Source organism: Sapajus apella, unplaced genomic scaffold (genome assembly GCF_009761245.1).
Source record: "Sapajus apella isolate SASKATOON/1434 unplaced genomic scaffold, GSC_monkey_1.0 scaffold13, whole genome shotgun sequence".
In the NCBI taxonomy this organism is placed as follows: domain Eukaryota; kingdom Metazoa; phylum Chordata; class Mammalia; order Primates; family Cebidae; genus Sapajus; species Sapajus apella.
The window spans coordinates 13210579-13229653 of record NW_022436953.1 but is presented as its reverse complement, the minus strand read 5'-3'; the positions used below and the strand labels follow the sequence as shown (position 1 = coordinate 13229653).

The following is a 19075-nucleotide window of genomic DNA, read 5'->3' as shown; positions in this document are numbered from 1 at the left end:
ACAGGCACGCATCACCATGCCCAGCTAATTTTTTGTATTTTTAGTAGAGACGGGGTTTCACCATGTTGACCAGGATGGTCTCGATCTCTTGACCTCGTGATCCACCCGCCTCGGCCTCCCACAGTGCTGGGATTACAGGCTTGAGCCACCGCGCCCGGCCAGTCCTCCTATTTTTAAATGTTTGGGTTGTTTTTAGTTTTTTGCTGTTATCAGTAATCCTGCAATAATGTTTTTGCATTTATCTTTTTATTTTCCTAGAATGATTTTCTTAGGATGATTTCTTAGGAGGGAATGCTTTTGAATTTTAAACTTAGATATATTGTTTTGGGAGGTTTTAGGATAAAATACTGAGGCACAATAGTAGAGTGAAAAATTAAATGAATAGAGCTGTTAGATTTTGGATAGCTTTGGTGAGAGCCTTTGGGAGTTCTCCCTTGCTGAAGATGTGTCCTGTAGATTGGGCAGCTGGGATGAAGAAATTGAGAAAAAAGTAAGCTTTTAATGTACCCCCTCTAATTTGTAAGAGGCACACGTGAATTTATCTCACAAGATGATTTATAAGCAATTTTCTCATAGGTTCCCAAAGGTGGTGTGACAGAGATCTCAGCTGCTGACAAAGCTGAGGAGTTTCGCAGGTAAGGATTCATTTGGGGGGACCCAGGAACCTTGTGTTGATTTCCTTGCAAACTCAATGAGGCTGGAAGAACTCTGATTCTTAGCACAGTAAAAACCTTTAAGCCACTCTGCTTTCTGTCTTTCTTTTGTAGGCAACAGGCCGACTTTGTGGACCTGAGCTTTCCAACGATTTCCAGTACAGGACCCAACGGCGCCATCATTCACTATGCGTAAGGCATGCAGAGGAGCATGCTGCCTGGCATTGCTGCTTCTGCACAGGAGCCTGAGCAGGGGAGAGACATTATTTTACCAGAGGCCTCTATGCCCACCTTCATCTGCCTGTTACAGAGACTGTAAAATGAAGGGAAATAAGACCTCTAAGGTTTTATTTTCTCCTAATCCCCAAGCCTCTGCCTTTTGGGAGCCTCCTCTTAAGCTGAGTATGACACTGGCATCCTCTGTAGTGTAGTCAGATGGGTGTCCCTCTTTCCTTTTTCAAGCTGCAGGAACTGTATACAAAGCCCTTGCATCTTGAGGACTGAATATTTTTTGGAGGCAAGGTCTTGCTCTGCTGCCCAGGCTGGAGTGCAGTGATGCCGTCGTGACTTACTGCAGCCTCGAACTCCTAGACTCAAGCAGTCCTCCTGCCTCAGCCTCTTGAGTAGTTCATACTACAGGTGTGTGCTACCATGCCTGGCTAATTTTAAATATTTTTTGTAGAGATGGGGATCTTGCTGTGTTGCCCAGGCTTGTCTCGAATTCCTGGACTCAAGCGATCCTCCTGCCTCAGCCTCCTAAAGTACTGGGATTACAGGCATAAGCCACCATGCCTGGCCTATGACTGTAATTTTTGCATGGTTTTCCTTCCTGGTAACAGCAGCTGTTTTGTACTACATCTTGCGAGCTCCATCAGCTCCATACCAAAAAAACGTAGCGCTAAGTTGTGGGGCAACCTGTTTTGGGTGGAGAGAGAATCAGTACCCTCTCTTCCTGTCCCCTTAAGCCTGAAGCCTGCACTATGTGGTATTTAGACCACATGGGTTCAAAAGAACCCATGGACCCACAGGGCCGAGCCTTTCTGTCCCGTGAGACAGAGGGGCACTGATATGTTTAGGACTGACAGATTTTCCTATGGAGGTGGTGGGAATTATTATTAGGTGTGGCCATTGGGCTTCAGCTTCAGCTCTGCCTGGTTCAGACCGCTTTGCTTTGTGTTGGGTATTTTGAGTTCTGTGCTTCCCCATCTGTTGTATGCACAGCCAGTGAAAGAACACTGTCTCTCTGTGCTGTACTTGGGCACACATTTTTTCCCCGTTTTAATAATTGCTTTTAGAGTTTTTAGTCTTGGGGCAGATTTTGAAGCTGTGTGTGGGAGACAGTCACAGATGTGACAGTACAGTTCTCTCACTTAATGCTCTGTTCCAGCATAAAAATATCAGAGGGACTTCAGTTTTTGTTTAACTCAGGATGAATTTCCTGGCTGGATACTACCCTAAAATTTTGTATATAATTAAAACATTAAACAATTTCATGCCAGTGGGGAAGAAATTTGTGTCTGCTTTGGCATTTCTTCATTGCGGGTGGTTGGAAGCCTGTTTAGAGGCAGGTTCTAAAGGCACAAGTTGTCTTGTAGTTGTTCGGCTTGTATGTGGACTGGTGCCCTTACTACCGAAGACGGGGTGGTACCTGGAAATGACGGACAGCCTCGCTTCAGCTGCAGGGCAGAGGCTTGGAGTTCTTATCCCTTTGGGCGTTTCCCAGTGCAGTGATACTGTTTAGAAAACGGCATGGGGAAAGCTATCACTTTTTGAAAATACCTCATGTTTATTTGAAAAAAGTGCTCCAGCAGAGAATATCATGATCCATTCCTTTCCCCAGCAAAATTCCTTTAGTTTTTCTCCCGAATTTAGACATTCACCCCTGCCTGTGTAGTGGTCTGGGGAGGGAGCGGGGAGGTACCTGCTGAGGTTGGGGCTGAAGGAGATGCCTGGAGGCTGAGGCAGGGGCCTGGGGCTCCCAGAGACAAGTGAGGCTGCAGTGACTCCAGGCTGCTCCTGTCCCTGTTCCCAGGACTTTGCTAGATCCTGTTGCTTCTGATGATTCTCATTTTTTTCAGCTTTGACGATTATCTCTTGAACACCTGTTTTGTTCTAGACACAATCAGAGGCAGACATAAAGAAATGTGTTATTTTTCCTCTCGAGCTCTTTATCTCAGTTGGGAAACAGGTTGACTGGTTCTTTGAAAAGTAGAAGTATAATATTAGTTGAAATAATTCATTTATTGGGTAACTTTTTATTTTGATATAATTTCAGGCTTATGTAAGTTGCAAGAATAGTACAAAGAGCTCTTGTGTGTCCTCCCAGATTCACTAAGTGTTTACATTTGTGGAATAATTAAGTTTTAATTAACTTTGTTAGGCCAGTCCCTGAGACGAATAGGACCTTGTCCCTGGATGAGGTGTACCTCATTGACTCCGGTGCTCAATACAAGTAAGTAAACTAGGACTGCTATGGAACTTAACTGTGATTTAAGGCAGTTGACAGGGTGGACAGCTGAGCTCCAGCTGAGAGCACTCAGCTGGTCATCTCACTCCGTGCTGGCCACTAATGGAATCATTCCTGTGTCTTGTCCTTTTCTTCACCCCTGTTTGAAATAGCCCAATTGTGACTCCGTTCTCACAAAAGACCGTTTGATAGAAATGTTACAGTCCTTGGCTGGAAGCTTTAAAAATACTAAGTAAATAACTGTGAAATAAAGCAAGCTTTTAGAACCATTGAAAGTTTTCCGCCCCAGCCCATGAATTGCCTGCCGGTTCCCTGTACTGGCAGCTGCCCCAGGGCCTTATGAAGTAAGGGATTAATTTTGAATGGATGGATGAGAAATGAGGACTGCCCCCAGATTTCTGAATTTCCTTCCCCATGTTTTGCTGCTTTCACAGCTATCTTCTCTGGAAGAGTTTCTCAGAGAAGAACCCAAGATTTGGATGGGTCTTGATATGGAACCCATGAGAAGGAGTGAGAATAGATACTGTCTGCATTAAGAGACCACAAGCAAGGCCTTTTAATGCTGCCCCATTCCCCACTGAAGTTGGGACTATGGCTAAGGGAGGACCTAATTATTGAATTAGCTCAGCCAATTATGTGGTAACCCTGCCTAGCTTTGGGACAGAGGTGTTAATAATATCAGCCTAAAGCTAAGGATTGCTGGGTAATGGTGTAAACTCGTTCACTTCTAAATTTCAGCAGGATTCTAGAAGTGATCCTTTCTATGTCAGGGATATAGTCTAGTGTGTGTTAAGATATGTACTTGGATATTTTTAGTATCTCTGTCCAGGAAACCCCCTGCTATTCTAACAGGAGGAGTTGGGCTTTGGCCCTTTTTCACTAGAGATGTGCTCCTGTTTTCTTTGCCCTCTTCTGTCTTGTTCATAACCCCAGTGATAGTGTCTCTTGTGAAATAGCCCTTATGCTACAGACCAAGAATGCGTGTGTCAGGGGCTGATGTCACTCCCACTTTATCTAGCCATCCCTGTATTCACACTTCCATTTTTTAGAATAACTTCATTGGGGTAAAATTTATGTACTATATAATTCACCCACTTAAAATATCTAATTAATTTTTTTTTTGGTATATTCAGAGTTGTGCAGCCATCAGCACAATCAACTTTAGAACATTTTAATTACCGCAAAAAGAAACCTCATACCCAATAGCAGTCACTCCCCGCTTTTCCACTACCCTGGAGAACCACTACTCTCCATTCTGTCTCTATGGATTTGCCTATTCTGGACACTTCCTAGACATGGAATTGTATTATGTATGGCTTTCTGTATCTGGCTTCTATCGTTTAGCACAGTGTCTTCTAGGTTCATCCATGTTGCAGCATGTATCCATTCCTTTTTATGACTGAATAGTATTACACTGTGTGGATAATCCCCTATTTTCTTTGTCCATTCATCAGTTGATGGACATTTCAGCTGTTTCCACCTTTTAGCTATTATGAATAATGTGGCTATGAACCTCCACGTCCAAGTTTTTGTGTGGATGTGCGTTTTCCATTCTCTTGAGTATATAACTAGGAGTGGAATTACTGGGTCATATGGTGACTATATTTAACCTTTTAAGGAACTGCAACTATTTTCAAAGATGGCTGCGCTATTTTACATGCCTGCCATTGTTGTATAGGGGTTCTCATTTGTCCACATGCTTGCCTGTGTCATATTTGACTTAAAGCTTATTTTGACCGGAAACCAATTTGTCCTTTCTTTTGGAAAGGGATGGCACCACAGATGTGACGCGGACAATGCATTTTGGGACCCCTACAGCCTACGAGAAGGTAAGGTGTAGGCAAAAAACTTAAGAGGTCCTCTCTGCTTTCTTAAGAGCATTGCTTTTATGAAAAGGGATTGTATAAAGAAGTAAAAATTATATGTGGGGTAGTAAAATTGTTCATTGCTGTGGAGTCAGGCTTCTCTGCTTTACGAGGTTCATTTAATTATTGGAGTAAGACATTTGGAGAAATTTTTAAAGCATTCTGCTAAGGCTAGGGCAGCTCAGGTGAAAGTTTATATATGATAGCTTTGGGCTTCTCTTGAGTCAAGAAATGTCTTTGAGGCTGGGGGTGAGAGAGTGAAATATATGCCTTATAAGCAGTGTCTAGATTTGATTTTGAAGGACACTCCCTTCTTTTCAAAATTCTTATTTACGGGCTTAACTCTCTGGGAACTTTCTGAACTTTCTGAAGTTTCTGGTATGATTGGCATGGAAAGGGGAAACAGCTGAGAGGCAGAGAGATGTTTACCAGGCTCTGGAGACCTGGCTTCAGAGCTCCTCTGCCATTTACTTGCTCTGTGACCTTGAGCGAAGTCACCATCCATAAAAATGAGGATAAAAGTAACCACCTTCTGGGCTGCTTGTGAATCCCCATGAGCCCAGCAAGTTCCTGGATCACAGTCACTGCTCAGCAAATACTGATGGAGTCCCTGAGTGAATCTGATTATCCAAGGGAGTTCCTTCAGGAAGATTATCCAAGGAAAAGCGTTTTGTGCAATGTAGTGGGGCAGATTTCATTGTCTTGGTCCCTTGTCTTGTTGGTTTGTAAGTACCAGTGCCTTAGATGAGTTTGTACCTGTATCCAGGATTCTTTTGGCATGACTCTTTTTGTGCTGTGCAAAAGGCTCAACCAGGATGAGCAGCACGGAGTTTTAGTCCTGACTCTGCACTTACTGGCAAGCCACTAAGCTTCTGAGTGCACTTTTCTTGTCCAGTCAGCAGGGATAACCCCTGAAGATAGTATGGTGGTAGGGAGCCAAGCAAGACTGCCTGGCCCCAAGGCCAGATGCTGCCACGTAGGCACTGTGTGATCTGGGCATGCTACTGAATCTCTCTGTGAAGCGAGGATAATGGTAGTGCCTCCATCGTGAAGCGTGGGATCAAATATACCGTGCATAGAATAGTGCGTCGCACAGAGAACTCAGTAAATGTGAGCTATAGTCATCAGTGCTTTTTATTACTTTTCCATTCTTTCTAAGGCTCACATGACGGAATATTTCAGAGTGTTCATTATAAAGTCTTGTGGGGTCATCTCTCTGACGGTGCTTTTTTAATAAATTGATTTTCAAGATTTTCTGGCACGTTAGTTCCATGGCCAGGCTTTTTTTCCACAAGATTTTTTTCTTTTTACTTGCATTTTCTCTGTGATAGTGCTAAAAACTTTAGCAGACAGAATTTTCTGAATTACCAGAAAACTACAGGATTAGACATCTGTCCGCATTCTGCAACATGCCTCTGGGTTTTCTTTGGCAGGAATGCTTCACGTATGTCCTCAAGGGCCACATAGCTGTGAGTGCAGCCATTTTCCCGACTGGAACCAAAGGTAAGTGGTGCATTCTGTTACATGGGAGGCTGTTTTTCTTGTTTGAGAATCAAATATATCTATGAGTGAAAGAACATGTCTTTCCCTCACTGTGAGGTCCCCAACCCCTCTCGGGCCCAGCCAGGTGCTGCATGGGGTGAGTCTCCAGAACCACTGACTGAGTCCAGAGGCCTCAGGGAGCCGGGGTTAGGATTGGACCCAATACCCCCTGTGCACCTTTCTTCTGACCACTTACGGTATTGGATGACACATGTGGGTGGCTCCCAGGAGATGACAAACCAGACATGTAGGTCTCAGGGCCAGAGTGGGAGTTGGTGCAGCCTCCTGTCTACCCTTTAGTGCTGGGCCAGTGCTTCCTTTCAGGATCCTTATGATTTATTTTACTGAGACCCTGACTTTAGATATGTACTACTTGGCTTGAGGCCTGGTGGAGCACTGGACTGGGCATTGGCAAAACTTGACCTCCTTGTTTCTGGGTAGATCGGACATGCACTCATCTCCCTGGGCCTCAGTTACCTCATCTGTCATGCCTGCCTGCCTGCTTGCAGTCTGGTTAGAGTCAATTCTTTGTAATTCTGAAACCTTAGGGTCACAGAGCTGGGAAGGGAACATCCATGTCATCTATGTGCTGTAGGTGCCTACCCCCCCCCACCCCCACCAGCATTCTGGATGGATGATAACCTAGCTTTAGACTGAGCTCTGATGGTTCTTCAGGAGTTCTGATTGTTGGAAAGTCCTTCCTTGTATTGTGCTGAAATCTGAACCCTCCAGTAACTTACCTGTTGTTTTCTGTTTCACATTCTGGAGCCAAACGTAATAAATCTAATCTCTAAAGCGCTGTACAGATATCATTAAGTGGCTCTTTATATCTTTCAGGTCACCTTCTTGACTCCTTCGCCCGTTCAGCTTTATGGGATTCAGGCCTAGATTACTTGCATGGGACTGGACATGGTGTTGGGTCTTTTTTGAACGTCCATGAGGGTCCTTGTGGCATCAGTTACAAAACATTCTCTGACGAGCCATTGGAGGCAGGCATGATTGTCACTGATGGTAAGTATCCCTCACATAGAGAGCATGCATGGATCCTTGAGCTTTTTTGAAAGCTATTTATTTTTATTTTTTAATTAAAGTAAATTGGCAATAATTTTCCCCTCCTAACAACAACAAACTTTTCTGATTATAGAACATGTTCATTTTAGAAAAAATGAGATGGGAACCATGTAAAAAGAAAATGAAAATCATTTGCAGTCTCACCACTCAGGGAACATAATGTTTTGCTGTATTAGCTTTTGGTCTTTCAGATGTGTAGATATCATTTTTTTAAAAAAAATCATTGAGGTCATACGGGGCATCTTGTCTATGTTTTGCTTTCTTACTTGATGTATTGCCTTTTCCCAGGTCATTGCCAAGTCTTTGTAAATATATTTTAATGCCTTCTTTATTGTGTCTTATGGATGTGAGCCATGATTTATTTAGTGGGTCTACTGTTACTGTACTCCTTGCCCTGTAGCCAGTCTGCAGGGACTTCTGAGTCTAGCTTTCTGTACCTTAAGTGCCCATAAAAAAGTGGCCATATGAGAGAAGGTGGCATCTCTGGACTCTTACACCAGATAGAGGGGGCCCTTCACCTGTTTGTTCTCCTTTGGAGTTAGGGCAGTCCTCCCAGGAATAAAAGCTTCTCTCTGTGAACATCTTCATCATGGGCTGCTTCTCATTTTTGGGATTTGGTTTGTTTTAGAGCCCGGGTATTATGAAGATGGATCTTTTGGAATTCGCATTGAGAATGTTGTCCTTGTGGTTCCTGTGAAGACCAAGGTGAGTATTTATTTAAAAAAATTTCCTGTTTCTTAATGTGGGAAGATGAAGACTTAATGTCTTTGGAGCCACGAGTATGCCATTCTGGGGTCAAAATGGAGCCTTCTCCAGATATCAGGGACTTTCCTGGAAACCACACTCCTTCCCTGCAAAGCCAGAAAGAAAATCCTTAATGAACTGGGATCTAGAACTGGAATTCATGGACCCTCAGGCTAATACCTGCTTCACATGATTTGGGGCTCTGAGTTTACTATAGGTGGCCTGTTGTCGTGAAGTCTCTCCTCTGCTGGGGGTGCCTATTCAAGGCGCCAATTTCCAGGCCCCTCCCAGACCCTAGAATCTTTAGGGCGAGGGGCCTGGAAGCTGTAATTTTATCACACTCTCCAGGTGAGTTTTATTAGGTAAAGTTGAGGAACCCTGAGTTATACCATGGGTCAGCCTCAAAGGCAATACAAGACAGGTATTTCACCTCTCCCCCATCAGTGTTACCAGGGTTGCAGGGTTTTAGGCTCTAGGCTTTACCTAAAAGAGCTGTTTGTGCCTCCTCCATTGGTGGAAATGAACAGTTGAAGGGAAGTAGCTTCTTATGTCTGCAAGGAGATTGACCGCGGGGATCTGCTCTCTGCTTTGGCATGGAAGTCACCATTAAGTGACCTCCCGTCTCATTCCCAAAAGCTGCCATGAACAGAAACCCGACATGTTCATGTGTGCTCCAGTGGATTGATATGTTATCGCCTGAAGGGCCTGGTTGGGTCAAGGCAGGCCACACAGTTGACTGTTAAAAAAAATGATTTTGAGGATTTACACCCCTGCAACCTGGAGAAACAAAACCAGAGCTGCCCCTGAGCCCAGACACCCCCATGCCCTGCCCCTGCTTCCTATCACAGTAGACATTAGCCTTGTGGACCTGCTGCTGGGAGCCCCTCAGCACCCATGTTTGGCGTTTCCTGATGGCACAGGCTGTTTGCCCAGTGGAGGAGCTCTTGGAAAGTGGCATCGTGCTCCCAGTATGTCTGTGAAAAGTGGTGACCGGCCAACCACTTCTTGGCTCCTAGTTACCCCGGCGCTGAAGGGTGGCATGCTGGTGGAATGACCTCATGGTGCTTCGGCATGGTAAAGAGGAGTAAAAGCGTCTGTTTTCTTCTTTCTCCCACAGTATAATTTTAATAACCGGGGAAGCCTGACCTTTGAACCTCTCACTTTGGTTCCAATTCAGACCAAAATGATAGATGTCGATTCTCTTACAGACAAAGAGGTAATGGGGAAGTCTTGTGGGGCAGGCATGTTACTAGGGGAGGTGAGGACTACCCTAAATAGTTCTAATCCATTCTCTAATCCTAAATTCAAATCCTGAATTCTCTAATCCATTCTCACTTTGTAATTTTTAAACTTAGAAGTCTAGACCAGTTGAGTCTGAAAGCCCTAGGTTTTCTGAGGACTCTTGAGCTTTTCCTGTATTTGTTGGGCCTCCAGGAGGGGATCGTCCTGCTCCTCGCAGCCATGCTGGGGCTGCAGGGTTTTGTGGGTGGAACTCGTATGCCATTGTTTGGCTGCACTATTCCTCCATAGTGCACTGAGGCGTGTTTAGCAAATAGGAGCCTATGTGTGTTCCCTACAGAAAGCCAGATGGATGCTGAGGCCTCTTGGCCACTGCATATACCAGATTGTTTTCTGGTGTTAGATGAAACATTAAGGAAATGAAAAGCAAAATCTATTATCATATGTTCCGTTTTTACACGGACGAGGAGAAAGATAGTACCAGCCCTTCTCGGTTACTTCTGTGGTCACTCTGGGGCTGTGAAACCCTTGACAAAGCCTGGGGCACAACAGTGCTTACCTGCCCAGCTCAGAGGGTTATGGGCCTTAACTCCTTCAGATCCTGGACTGGTAAGGCCAGGTGAGATGGCGGTCCTGGGGACTTTAAGTAAGGCCTGAAGAATCGCACAGATGATTAAGATCAGAGCAGAAACGAGGGTCAAAAATGGGGTAGGAACTATTAGCACTAGACTGACAAACAGTTCCCAAACCAGGAAGCTGGAAGCCAGGAGGACACAAATTCCAGAGCAAGGGAGGGGTCAGAAGTTCCAACAAAAAGCAAATGACTGATGGGAGCCGAAGGCAGGGTAAGCACGGAGGGTTATTCTAGGAATAAGATTTTGTTATCTGAGGCAGCCACTGGCCTTTGAGTGCCTCTCAAGGCAGGAACGTTTCCTCACTGGCGCCCACTTGGGCCTCGTTCTTGGCACTATAAAGGAAAGGGTCTCTCGGGGTCAAGGACCTTCACTTCTGTGGGAGCTGTGGAACGGGATTCTCCTAGCTAGAAGCCTCTCCTGCCTGTTCCAGCTCACAGCTGGTTGACGAAAAAGGCTATCCACTTCCTGCTTAGCTTTCCCTTGTGCTAGAGTGCTTCTGCTTAATCATCAGTGCTCTTGGTTCAGCTAAACATTCCCACTCACAGGACCCAAATGGGTCCTGCTGATACTGGGTGGGTTATACAGCTTGTGGATGGATACGGAAAAGGAAACAGCACAGTGTCAGGCGTGTTTCTTCAGCAGGAAGTGTCCTTCCAGTGTCCAGGGGCTCTTCTCCAGCCCCTGTAAGTGTTGCCTTAGGTGAGAGGAAATGAGAACATCCTGTTTAGAATCCGTCTGCCCCATAGGAACCAGTATCTCTTGTAATGGCCCTTGGGCACAGCTTCCAGGGACTTAGCAAGGGGCTTTCCAGTAATAAGTCATTTTGTACTCTTGGAAGTCCAAGGCTATAGCTTCCTGCCAACTAATTTTAGGTCATGCAGTCCTTCCGGTCCACATAAAGTCTACCCATCAGGAGGCATTTCTCCCATATGACATTCCACTTTATCCAGGGAAGTAGTGTATAAGGAAGGTTAAGCGAGGCCATTTTTCCTTGAAGGAGAAAGAATTTCGTTAACTTGTGATTCAGCCTACCCCCATGACATTGGACATAGACCAGGGAGCTGTGTTACCCAGTGGTTCATTGCTGCGCCTTCCATGCCCAAATCATTGAACCATTCTTTTGACCAGTTACTCATTGTAGGGCGGATAACATCTTTTTACCCTAGGGATCATAAACAAGTTTCCACAAATAACTGTAGATGGCAGTATTTAACATACCAAGCACAGAACAGTATCATTTCTTCTCTAGTTACGTTATTTAAAAGTATTATTACCTTATTAGAAAAAGATCCCTTTCCTGTATATTCCACTTAAGTCTGGGACTTCATTATGTCTGAAGACACAGTAATACTCCACAACAAGGTTCTGTCCATTGGGCTTTTAAAATGTCTGGTCATTTGCTCTTTACTATGTAGCCTGTCTTTTGGAGTCACTTTAGGGAGTTTTTGGTTTTGGTCTGCATTCTCGTCACTTATCACCAGATGGCAGCAAAGGACCTTGTTCGGATATGAATATGGCCAGCTGTAGACTATCAGGCCTCGTGATGCTGCTCAGGCCCCGCCAAGGCAGTCCACGCTCCCACTTTTCTCTCCCTGCTCCCAACCAGAAGGGCCTTGGGTGTTTGGCTGTGGCCCCAGGCGTACATCAGGATGCTGCTGTCACGTTACTGTTGAGCTGCTTTGGACTGTAGGCTGTTTTGTAGCCCTGCTGGGCTTGCTGTGGACACGTAGCAGTTTGCCTGCTTTTGACATCCTCCTCTGCCCTCATCACTTCCCTAACTCACAGAAGGGGCTAGTAGGCTCTTCTCACAGGGATTGGAACCTTGGCTGGGTCACAGCCAGTTGGTAACACCACCCTAACTGTCTGCCCTCAGTCCCTTGTAATTAATGGGCTTGTGTGCCCACCCTGACCCTCAGCTGGGCTTTGGTACCTGGCTGGATTGTAGTCCCTGAAACCAGTACTTTTGTAACATTACTGCCTTCCCAAATGGCCTTTGGCTCGTTTATGACAACCACACCCATTGCACTGTCAATCTTGTCAGCTTCCAGACAGCTACGCCGTAGACAGTGATGAGAGCGGCTTGTCCTCTTGGTAAAACCTGCTTCACCGAAGACTTCATCTCTTTCCCTACACTACCAAAGGAGAGAGTTCACCCTTTTTTTTGCCTTGGAGCTTTTGCCATCATGTCTAGCGGGTCAGCCCCTGCCCGAGCACCCAGTCCTGCCAGCAGGTTCTTCCTTTCACTCTTTTTTTTGTCTCCTGCTGTTGTGGCATGTTGAGTTGAGAGTCTGAAAACTAAGCTTACTCCCAGCCCCACTCTGCTGCACCACAGTCTTTAACCACCACAGGTTTTGGGATCGTCTAGGCAGCAACACTCGAAAGACACTCATGGGCTTGGCTAATCCTAGTTTTTTATTCAGCTTTTTCGGTGGATATAGGATATGTAGCTCAGTGTGTTGGCAGGACAGCTTTGGGTGTCTCTTTTAGTAGGAGCTCTCACAGAGTCCAGGGGCTATTCCCCCCACTTAACCACCTCCCCAGGATGGCTCAGGTGTAAGGGAGTGAAGCCATACAGGTAGAAGCAGGAGCTACTGGCTTAGATACTGCCGTCTGTAACAGTAAACTGTTCTGGGAGGCTTTTCACCAGAAGCCATGAAGTCTGGTCCTGGGTATTTCCAGGGAAACAGAACACAAGGAAAACACTTGTCTGTGAGGAAGGAGAAAGGATGCTGTGCACCTTTACTCTCAGCTTGTGATCTTAGCACACGGGGGCCCTTGCTGTTGACCTGCGTAACTAGTTGTTAAAGATGTGGTGGTGAATACCGTGTCTGTCCTTCTCTCCCCTGCAGTGTGACTGGCTCAACAATTACCACCTGACCTGCAGGGACGTGATTGGGAAGGAACTGCAGAAACAGGGCCGCCAGGAAGCTCTTGAGTGGCTCATCAGAGAGACGCAACCTATCTCCAAACAGCATTAATACCTCTCTGGTTTTGTTTTTGCAAAATGCTCTGGGGAAAGGAAGAAACGTGGCGGATCCCTGACATCTTTCCCCTTTCCTCTCCTCCTTCCCTACCTCCCCTTTTTACTTTAGACTTTAAGAAGAACAGAGAATCTTCTTATCCTCTTTGATATTTTCTTGCAAACACTCAGTCTTTTATGATTTTTTAATTGTTGAGAACGAGCCAAGAATAAAATTGCTGCACCAGAAGGAAGGTCCCTCCAAAGTTGAACAGTTGATGAAAGGGAGATGCCCTGCCTTCTCTGGCCAGTGATGGGGAAACAGTGAGTGCTCCATGACGGTCACGATCCAGGTGCTAGTACATCATTCATGATCACCTTAATGCTCATGAGACTATATTTATGATCAGTGAATAAAAATGTCAAAACTGTGGTTTGTCTTAGCTGTCTTCTTTCTTGGTGCTGTCTCTAGTCACGTCAGGTGAGCTGATCTCCAGGGCTGCTGGCTCTGTGGCAGACATTTCCTAGGTGGAACACGCTCCTTGAGAAGAGACCCCTGGCTTCCCTGCACATTTGGGGGCTTAGTTGTAAGCTTTTTCTTTTCTCTAGAAAAACCTAATATTTTGGTATTTTTATCTCAGTTTTTTTTCCTGATTTTAAAATGTGTCATTGCTATGCAAAAAACAATACAAATTAGGTCAAAAGTCAGTTTTCCATAACCCACCCTATAGTAGATGCTTCAAGTGTCTTACCTACATGGCCACAGCTCTCATTGTTCTGTTACTTGTAGATAGCATTCTGTGACAAGTGCCCACGACTCCCATTCTGCAGGATTTCTTTTGACTTGTATATGTGCGGCAGGCAGGCTCCAAGGGTTGGAGAGTTAATGTCCCTGAGATCTCAAACCATCATGTTTGGGGATGGGCAAATAGACTTTCTCGTCCCTTGGCTAGGATATTTGAGGTGTGTCCTATATTGTCACCCAGGGTTTCCCAATGGGATTGAGCCTCACTTGCCCACCATGGTAACTTTCAATAACCAACCCTTTATTTTCTTTCTTCTCTTCTGTGTTGTACTTTCTTCCTGTCCCATGTTTCCTGGTGCCATCCTGAATGAACCATTGACATCCGAGCCCTTGTTTTAGGGTCTGCTTTTTTAGGACTCCAACCTGACATACTCCATAGGTATAACCACTATTATCTGCTTTATATTTTTGCTGACTCCTTTTTTTTGTATTCAAAATTTACTAAAATACTGATTATTTGTGTATGTATTAAAGAACGTACCACATTTGCAAACAGTGGATAATTCTATATGTATACAGTTTTATCATTTAACTTGGCAATATATCTGAGTAATTTTTTCCATATTGGTATGTATAGACCTAATTATTTTTAAGGACTTAATTCCATTGTATGGTTATATTGTTTTAAAACTAGTCTCATTAACTTTTTAAAAACAATAATACTAGTGTTTAGACATAATTTGAAAAATATATTAGTCTTATATAGAAGACATAACTGGAATCACAAGCTATCGGTACAATAATGCTAGTTTTTATAATTGCCCAATGTATTTATTTTTCTTGAGATCTTTATTTCTTCACATCACTTTGGGTTACTGTCTACTATCCTTTCATTTTACTTTGCAGAACTCCTGTAAGCATTTCTTGCAGGGTGGGTCTAGTGGTCATGAACTCTCTTAGCTTATGATTATCTGGGAACTTCTTAATTTCTCCTTCACTTTTGAAGGACAGTTTTGTTGGATATAGGATTCTTTGGTTGCCATTTTTTTTTTCTTTTAACATTTTGAGTATATTGGCCCATTGCCCTCTGGCTTCCAGCATTTCTGATGAGAAATCTGCAGGTAATCTTACTACAGATCCCTTTTATGTGGTAAGTAACTTCTCTCTCACTGCTTTCAAGGTTCTATTTTTGACTTTTGGAAGTTCAACTATAATACATTTTGGTGTGTGTCTCTTGGAGTTAATCTTGGGGGTTTATTGGGTTTCTTGGATATTTACATTAATATCTTTTATCATGTTTGGGAATTATACAGCCAGTATTTATTTATTTTTTTTGAGACAGAGTCTTGCTCTGTTGCTCAGACTGTAGTGCAGTGGAGCAATTTCAGCCCACTGTAACTTCTGCCTCCCGGGTTCAAGCAATTCTCCTGCCTCAGCCTCCCAAGTAGCTGGGATGACAGGCGCCAGCCACCACACCCAGCTAATTTTTGTATTTTTAGTAGAGACGGGGTTTCACCATGTTGGTCAGGCTGCTCTCGAACTCCCGACCTCGCGATTCGTCTGCCTTGGCCTCCCAAAGTGCTGGGATTACAGGCATGAGCCACCGTGCCTGGCCTACAGCCAGTATTTCTTCAGATACTCTCTCTACTGCTTTCTCTCTCCTTTTGGGACTCTAACAATGCGTATTTTGGTCAGCTTGATGATATCCCACAGGTCTCCTAGGCTCTGTTCCCTTTAATCTTTTTTCTGTTTTTCAGACTCAAAAATTTCTATTATCTTCAAGTTCACTGATTTTCTCTTTTGCCTACTCATATCGGCTTTGAATCCCTCTGGCGAGTTTTTCATTTCAGTTACTGTATTTTTCAGCTCCAGAATTTCATTTGATTTCTTTTTATGTTTTCTGTCTCTTTATTGATATTTCCTTTTTTCTGTGGATTTATTTTTTTCTGAATGGGTCATACTTTCCTGTTTTTTTTTGTATGCTTTGTGAGTTTTGGTTGAACATTGGATATTTCAATCTAATAATGTGTGGTAATCCTGGAAATCAGATTCTCCTCTTTCCCTAGGGTTTGCTCTTTTTTGTAATGTGTGTTATTATTTATTGTTATAGGTAGTCTCTGGGTCAAGTATCAGTGTGACGCATCAATGTAAAGTCTTCTCAGGTTTTTTTCTGAGCTTGAGCTTTTCCCTAGGTATGTGCAGTCAGTCTCTAATTTTCCCTATATGTACAGTTGTTTTTGAATGTCCTGGTACTCAGTGTCTGGCTCCATACAAAGGAAAAAGAGAAAAATGAAGGGCAGAAAAAGGGCACTGGCCCTTTAAATCTTCTGGCAGTCACTTCAGCCAGAGGGGAAGAAGGGACTTCTAATAGTTGGGGGATGCACGGGGGATGCACGCAACAGTGGCTGCCTTGTCTGCATCTCTGTGTTCACAGGCAGTTATCAGAACACAGGTCTCCAGCATTTGGAGGGCAAGTTTCCCTTTGCTCATTTTGGCTCCTGCAAGCTGTATGCCGGTTGCTCTGGGAACGTGTGCATAACTGCTTGCCAAGGAGTTAGGAGTAGATGTTGGTAGCTACTACTGTGCTAAGAGCTGAAATGGATTGAAATTAACCTCAATTTACTATCCAGTCGTCCCCCGGAAGTTGCAAGCCTTCAGTAGTCTGCAGAGTTCCAAAGGATTACATCAGGCAGATTCTGCCAGTGCAATTGTTGTCTAGGTGGAGAGACACTTTCCGAGTGCCTCCTACCATCTTCCCAGAATCCTCTCATTAAATCTTAAACCATATCTTTAATTTGAATGGCTTTGACAAATGAATAAATATAAGCATACTTTGGCCATTTACCAAAGCATGGTTGTAGTGTCCATTACTTTCTCCCCCTGGGGGAGCAGAACACGAAAGGAAACAATCTATATTTGCCGTTCGGAACCAGGGTCGTCCTAAATTGACAGAGTGCCTAAAAACAAACGAACTAACATTTATGTGCTTTTCGTCTCCCACCCTTCCCTTTTTTTTCCCTCTCAAGGATCATTGATTTCAATGTGCTATGTGGGAGGAAACAAGATCGCTGCCACCTCTCAGGGTATATTTCTAATGAGGTCAGGAAAGCATAGAAGCAGTGCCTCCCAATCATAGGACATAGTTTGATCCATCAAAGATCAATTCTAGAATGCCTTTTGTCCATGCTTGCACATATTTCTAATATGTACCGTAACACTGGACTTAAAAGAAATTTCTCTCCAAATAGAACGTATTAATCATGTTTCTCATCTGTCACTCCTTTGGAAGTTGAAGATTTCCCTTAGGACTCAGGCTGTTGTCTTCTCTGATATCCCAAAGGCTTGCTGAGGAAATGGGAACCATGAATCGCAGTTGATTTGGAGTAGAAATAGCCATAACTCAAGTGTGATGGCAACTCCCCTGTTTGTTCGTCAGGCTGTTAAGCCTGTTACTTCCTAAGGCAGCCTCAGAGCAAAGTGCGATTTAATTGGCTCTAGCCCGAGAAGCAAAGGTAACAGGTGCTGGGTGTTTGGAGCTTCCTGCCTGGACCTGCTTTATCTTGGCATTAAGTCCAACAGACACAAACTAGGCAAGATGGCCCCCGTAAGGATTGAGGACCAGAATAAAACTCTAATGTGCCAGAGCTCAGAGGGAAGATGAGGAGATAAAAATGTAGGTAAAAAAAATCACTCTTCTTCACTTTTGAATAAATGATAAATGTTGGGTAGGAAAATGGGCATTGTGTTGAATTTATAGAAGGAAGCTTATCTCATTTGTTTTGCTAACTGTATTCCCTGCTGAAGTTTTATCTATAAGGTAGGAGGATCCAAGGAAGGGGACAGATGTGGGGCTCCTGCTATGAATACCCCAGGGGCTGACTTGTGGGAAGCTTGTTCTCCCTCTGGAAAGAGTCATCTGTGTCTCCTGCCAGTGAGGGGGCTGCCCCCACCACCTCAGCTCTCAGCGCTTCTGTAGCCTGAGGGCTGTGCCTGGGATCGGCTGCCTGACGGTAACCATCAGTTGTTTCTCATCAGGCTCATTCCTGGTTAGGAGTGGGCAATTGTGAAAGGAACCAAGGTTTAACAAGCCATGGGGGAGGTGTTGCCCTGGTGTTTCCCAACAGCTGGGGGTTTATATCGGGAATAACACGAAGACTACGTGGAGTGCTTCGTGGCGTCTTTCAAGCACTGTTGGTCTCTAGCAGGAGACAAGATGGGGGACTGGGAGGTCTTGGAGAGGGGAGGAGGGATACTGTGTTTGCTAGTTCCTGCACGTAGTTGGTACAGTGATTAAGAAATTCACAGAATCATGGAGTAAGAACAATGATGCAGATCCTGGCAAGGTGGCAGCAGTTGTGCCTTAGTGTTTGAATCTCTCCACGTAACTTCATAAAAACACGGAGAAACTGGAGTAGCAAAACTAAAATTCAGTAATGAGCTTTGCACCAAATATACAGGTGGCAAGCATCTCTACAAACCCTTAATAAGAGCACGTGAAGACTAACCAGCTTATTACCAGCATTTGTGCAGGAGGAAGCCAAAGGAAGTGATGGGGTGTCTGATGCACCTGAGAACAGAACTCCCCAATAGCCATCAGGAGCTCAAAATCTCAGTGAGCCAATCTGCGAACAGCCACTAATATTGGGAGCAGTTTGCAGCTCCAGTGGGTGAGTACGAGAGGTTTGTGGTAAGGCCTGCAGGGGCTGGAGCAGTCAGCGTCCAGGAACGCCCAGGACATAAGCCCCACCTGAGGGATAGGAGCCAAACAGGAGCAGAACAGGTATGGTGGAGGCAAAGGAGAGAGAAGATTCTTTTGCAGGGGAAGAGAGCCAGGAGATCTCCGAAAGTAAGTGCTGTATTTTTGAATACTTCACAAAATCAACAGAAAAGGGAACTCTAGAGCCCTAAATAAGAAAAAAAACTATCCTAAAGTCTCCTAGAAGTTCAGAAAAATTTCACATAAAAATAAGAAACAAAAAAGATTAAGGTAAAATGCTATGCAAACTTAGGAAAGTAAGGTGCTGAATGACATGCCCACAGTGAAACACGTCACAGACATGCCCATAAACAGATGAAAATTGTAATGTTCATAGCACATTTACAGGTTTAAAATAGTGTATGCAAAAACAGCATACAACAGAGAATTAGAGAAGCT

General features: G+C 44.3%; 1 protein-coding gene across 3 annotated transcripts in view; it reads left to right on the top strand.

Annotated features, from left to right (window-relative positions):
• The window catches only part of XPNPEP1 (X-prolyl aminopeptidase 1), a 58305-nt gene extending 44697 nt beyond the window's left edge, over positions 1–13608 (top strand). For all 3 annotated transcript variants that reach the window (XM_032281561.1, XM_032281562.1, XM_032281563.1), the window contains 9 exons: positions 577–635; positions 768–845; positions 3034–3105; positions 4889–4949; positions 6419–6488; positions 7365–7538; positions 8227–8303; positions 9460–9558; positions 13066–13608. In XM_032281561.1, the coding sequence (XP_032137452.1) occupies positions 577–635; positions 768–845; positions 3034–3105; positions 4889–4949; positions 6419–6488; positions 7365–7538; positions 8227–8303; positions 9460–9558; positions 13066–13194 (819 nt within the window). In that variant the 3' untranslated portion in view covers positions 13195–13608. The remainder of the gene's footprint in view (positions 1–576; positions 636–767; positions 846–3033; positions 3106–4888; positions 4950–6418; positions 6489–7364; positions 7539–8226; positions 8304–9459; positions 9559–13065) is intronic.
• Positions 13609–19075: the final 5467 nt, after the last annotated feature.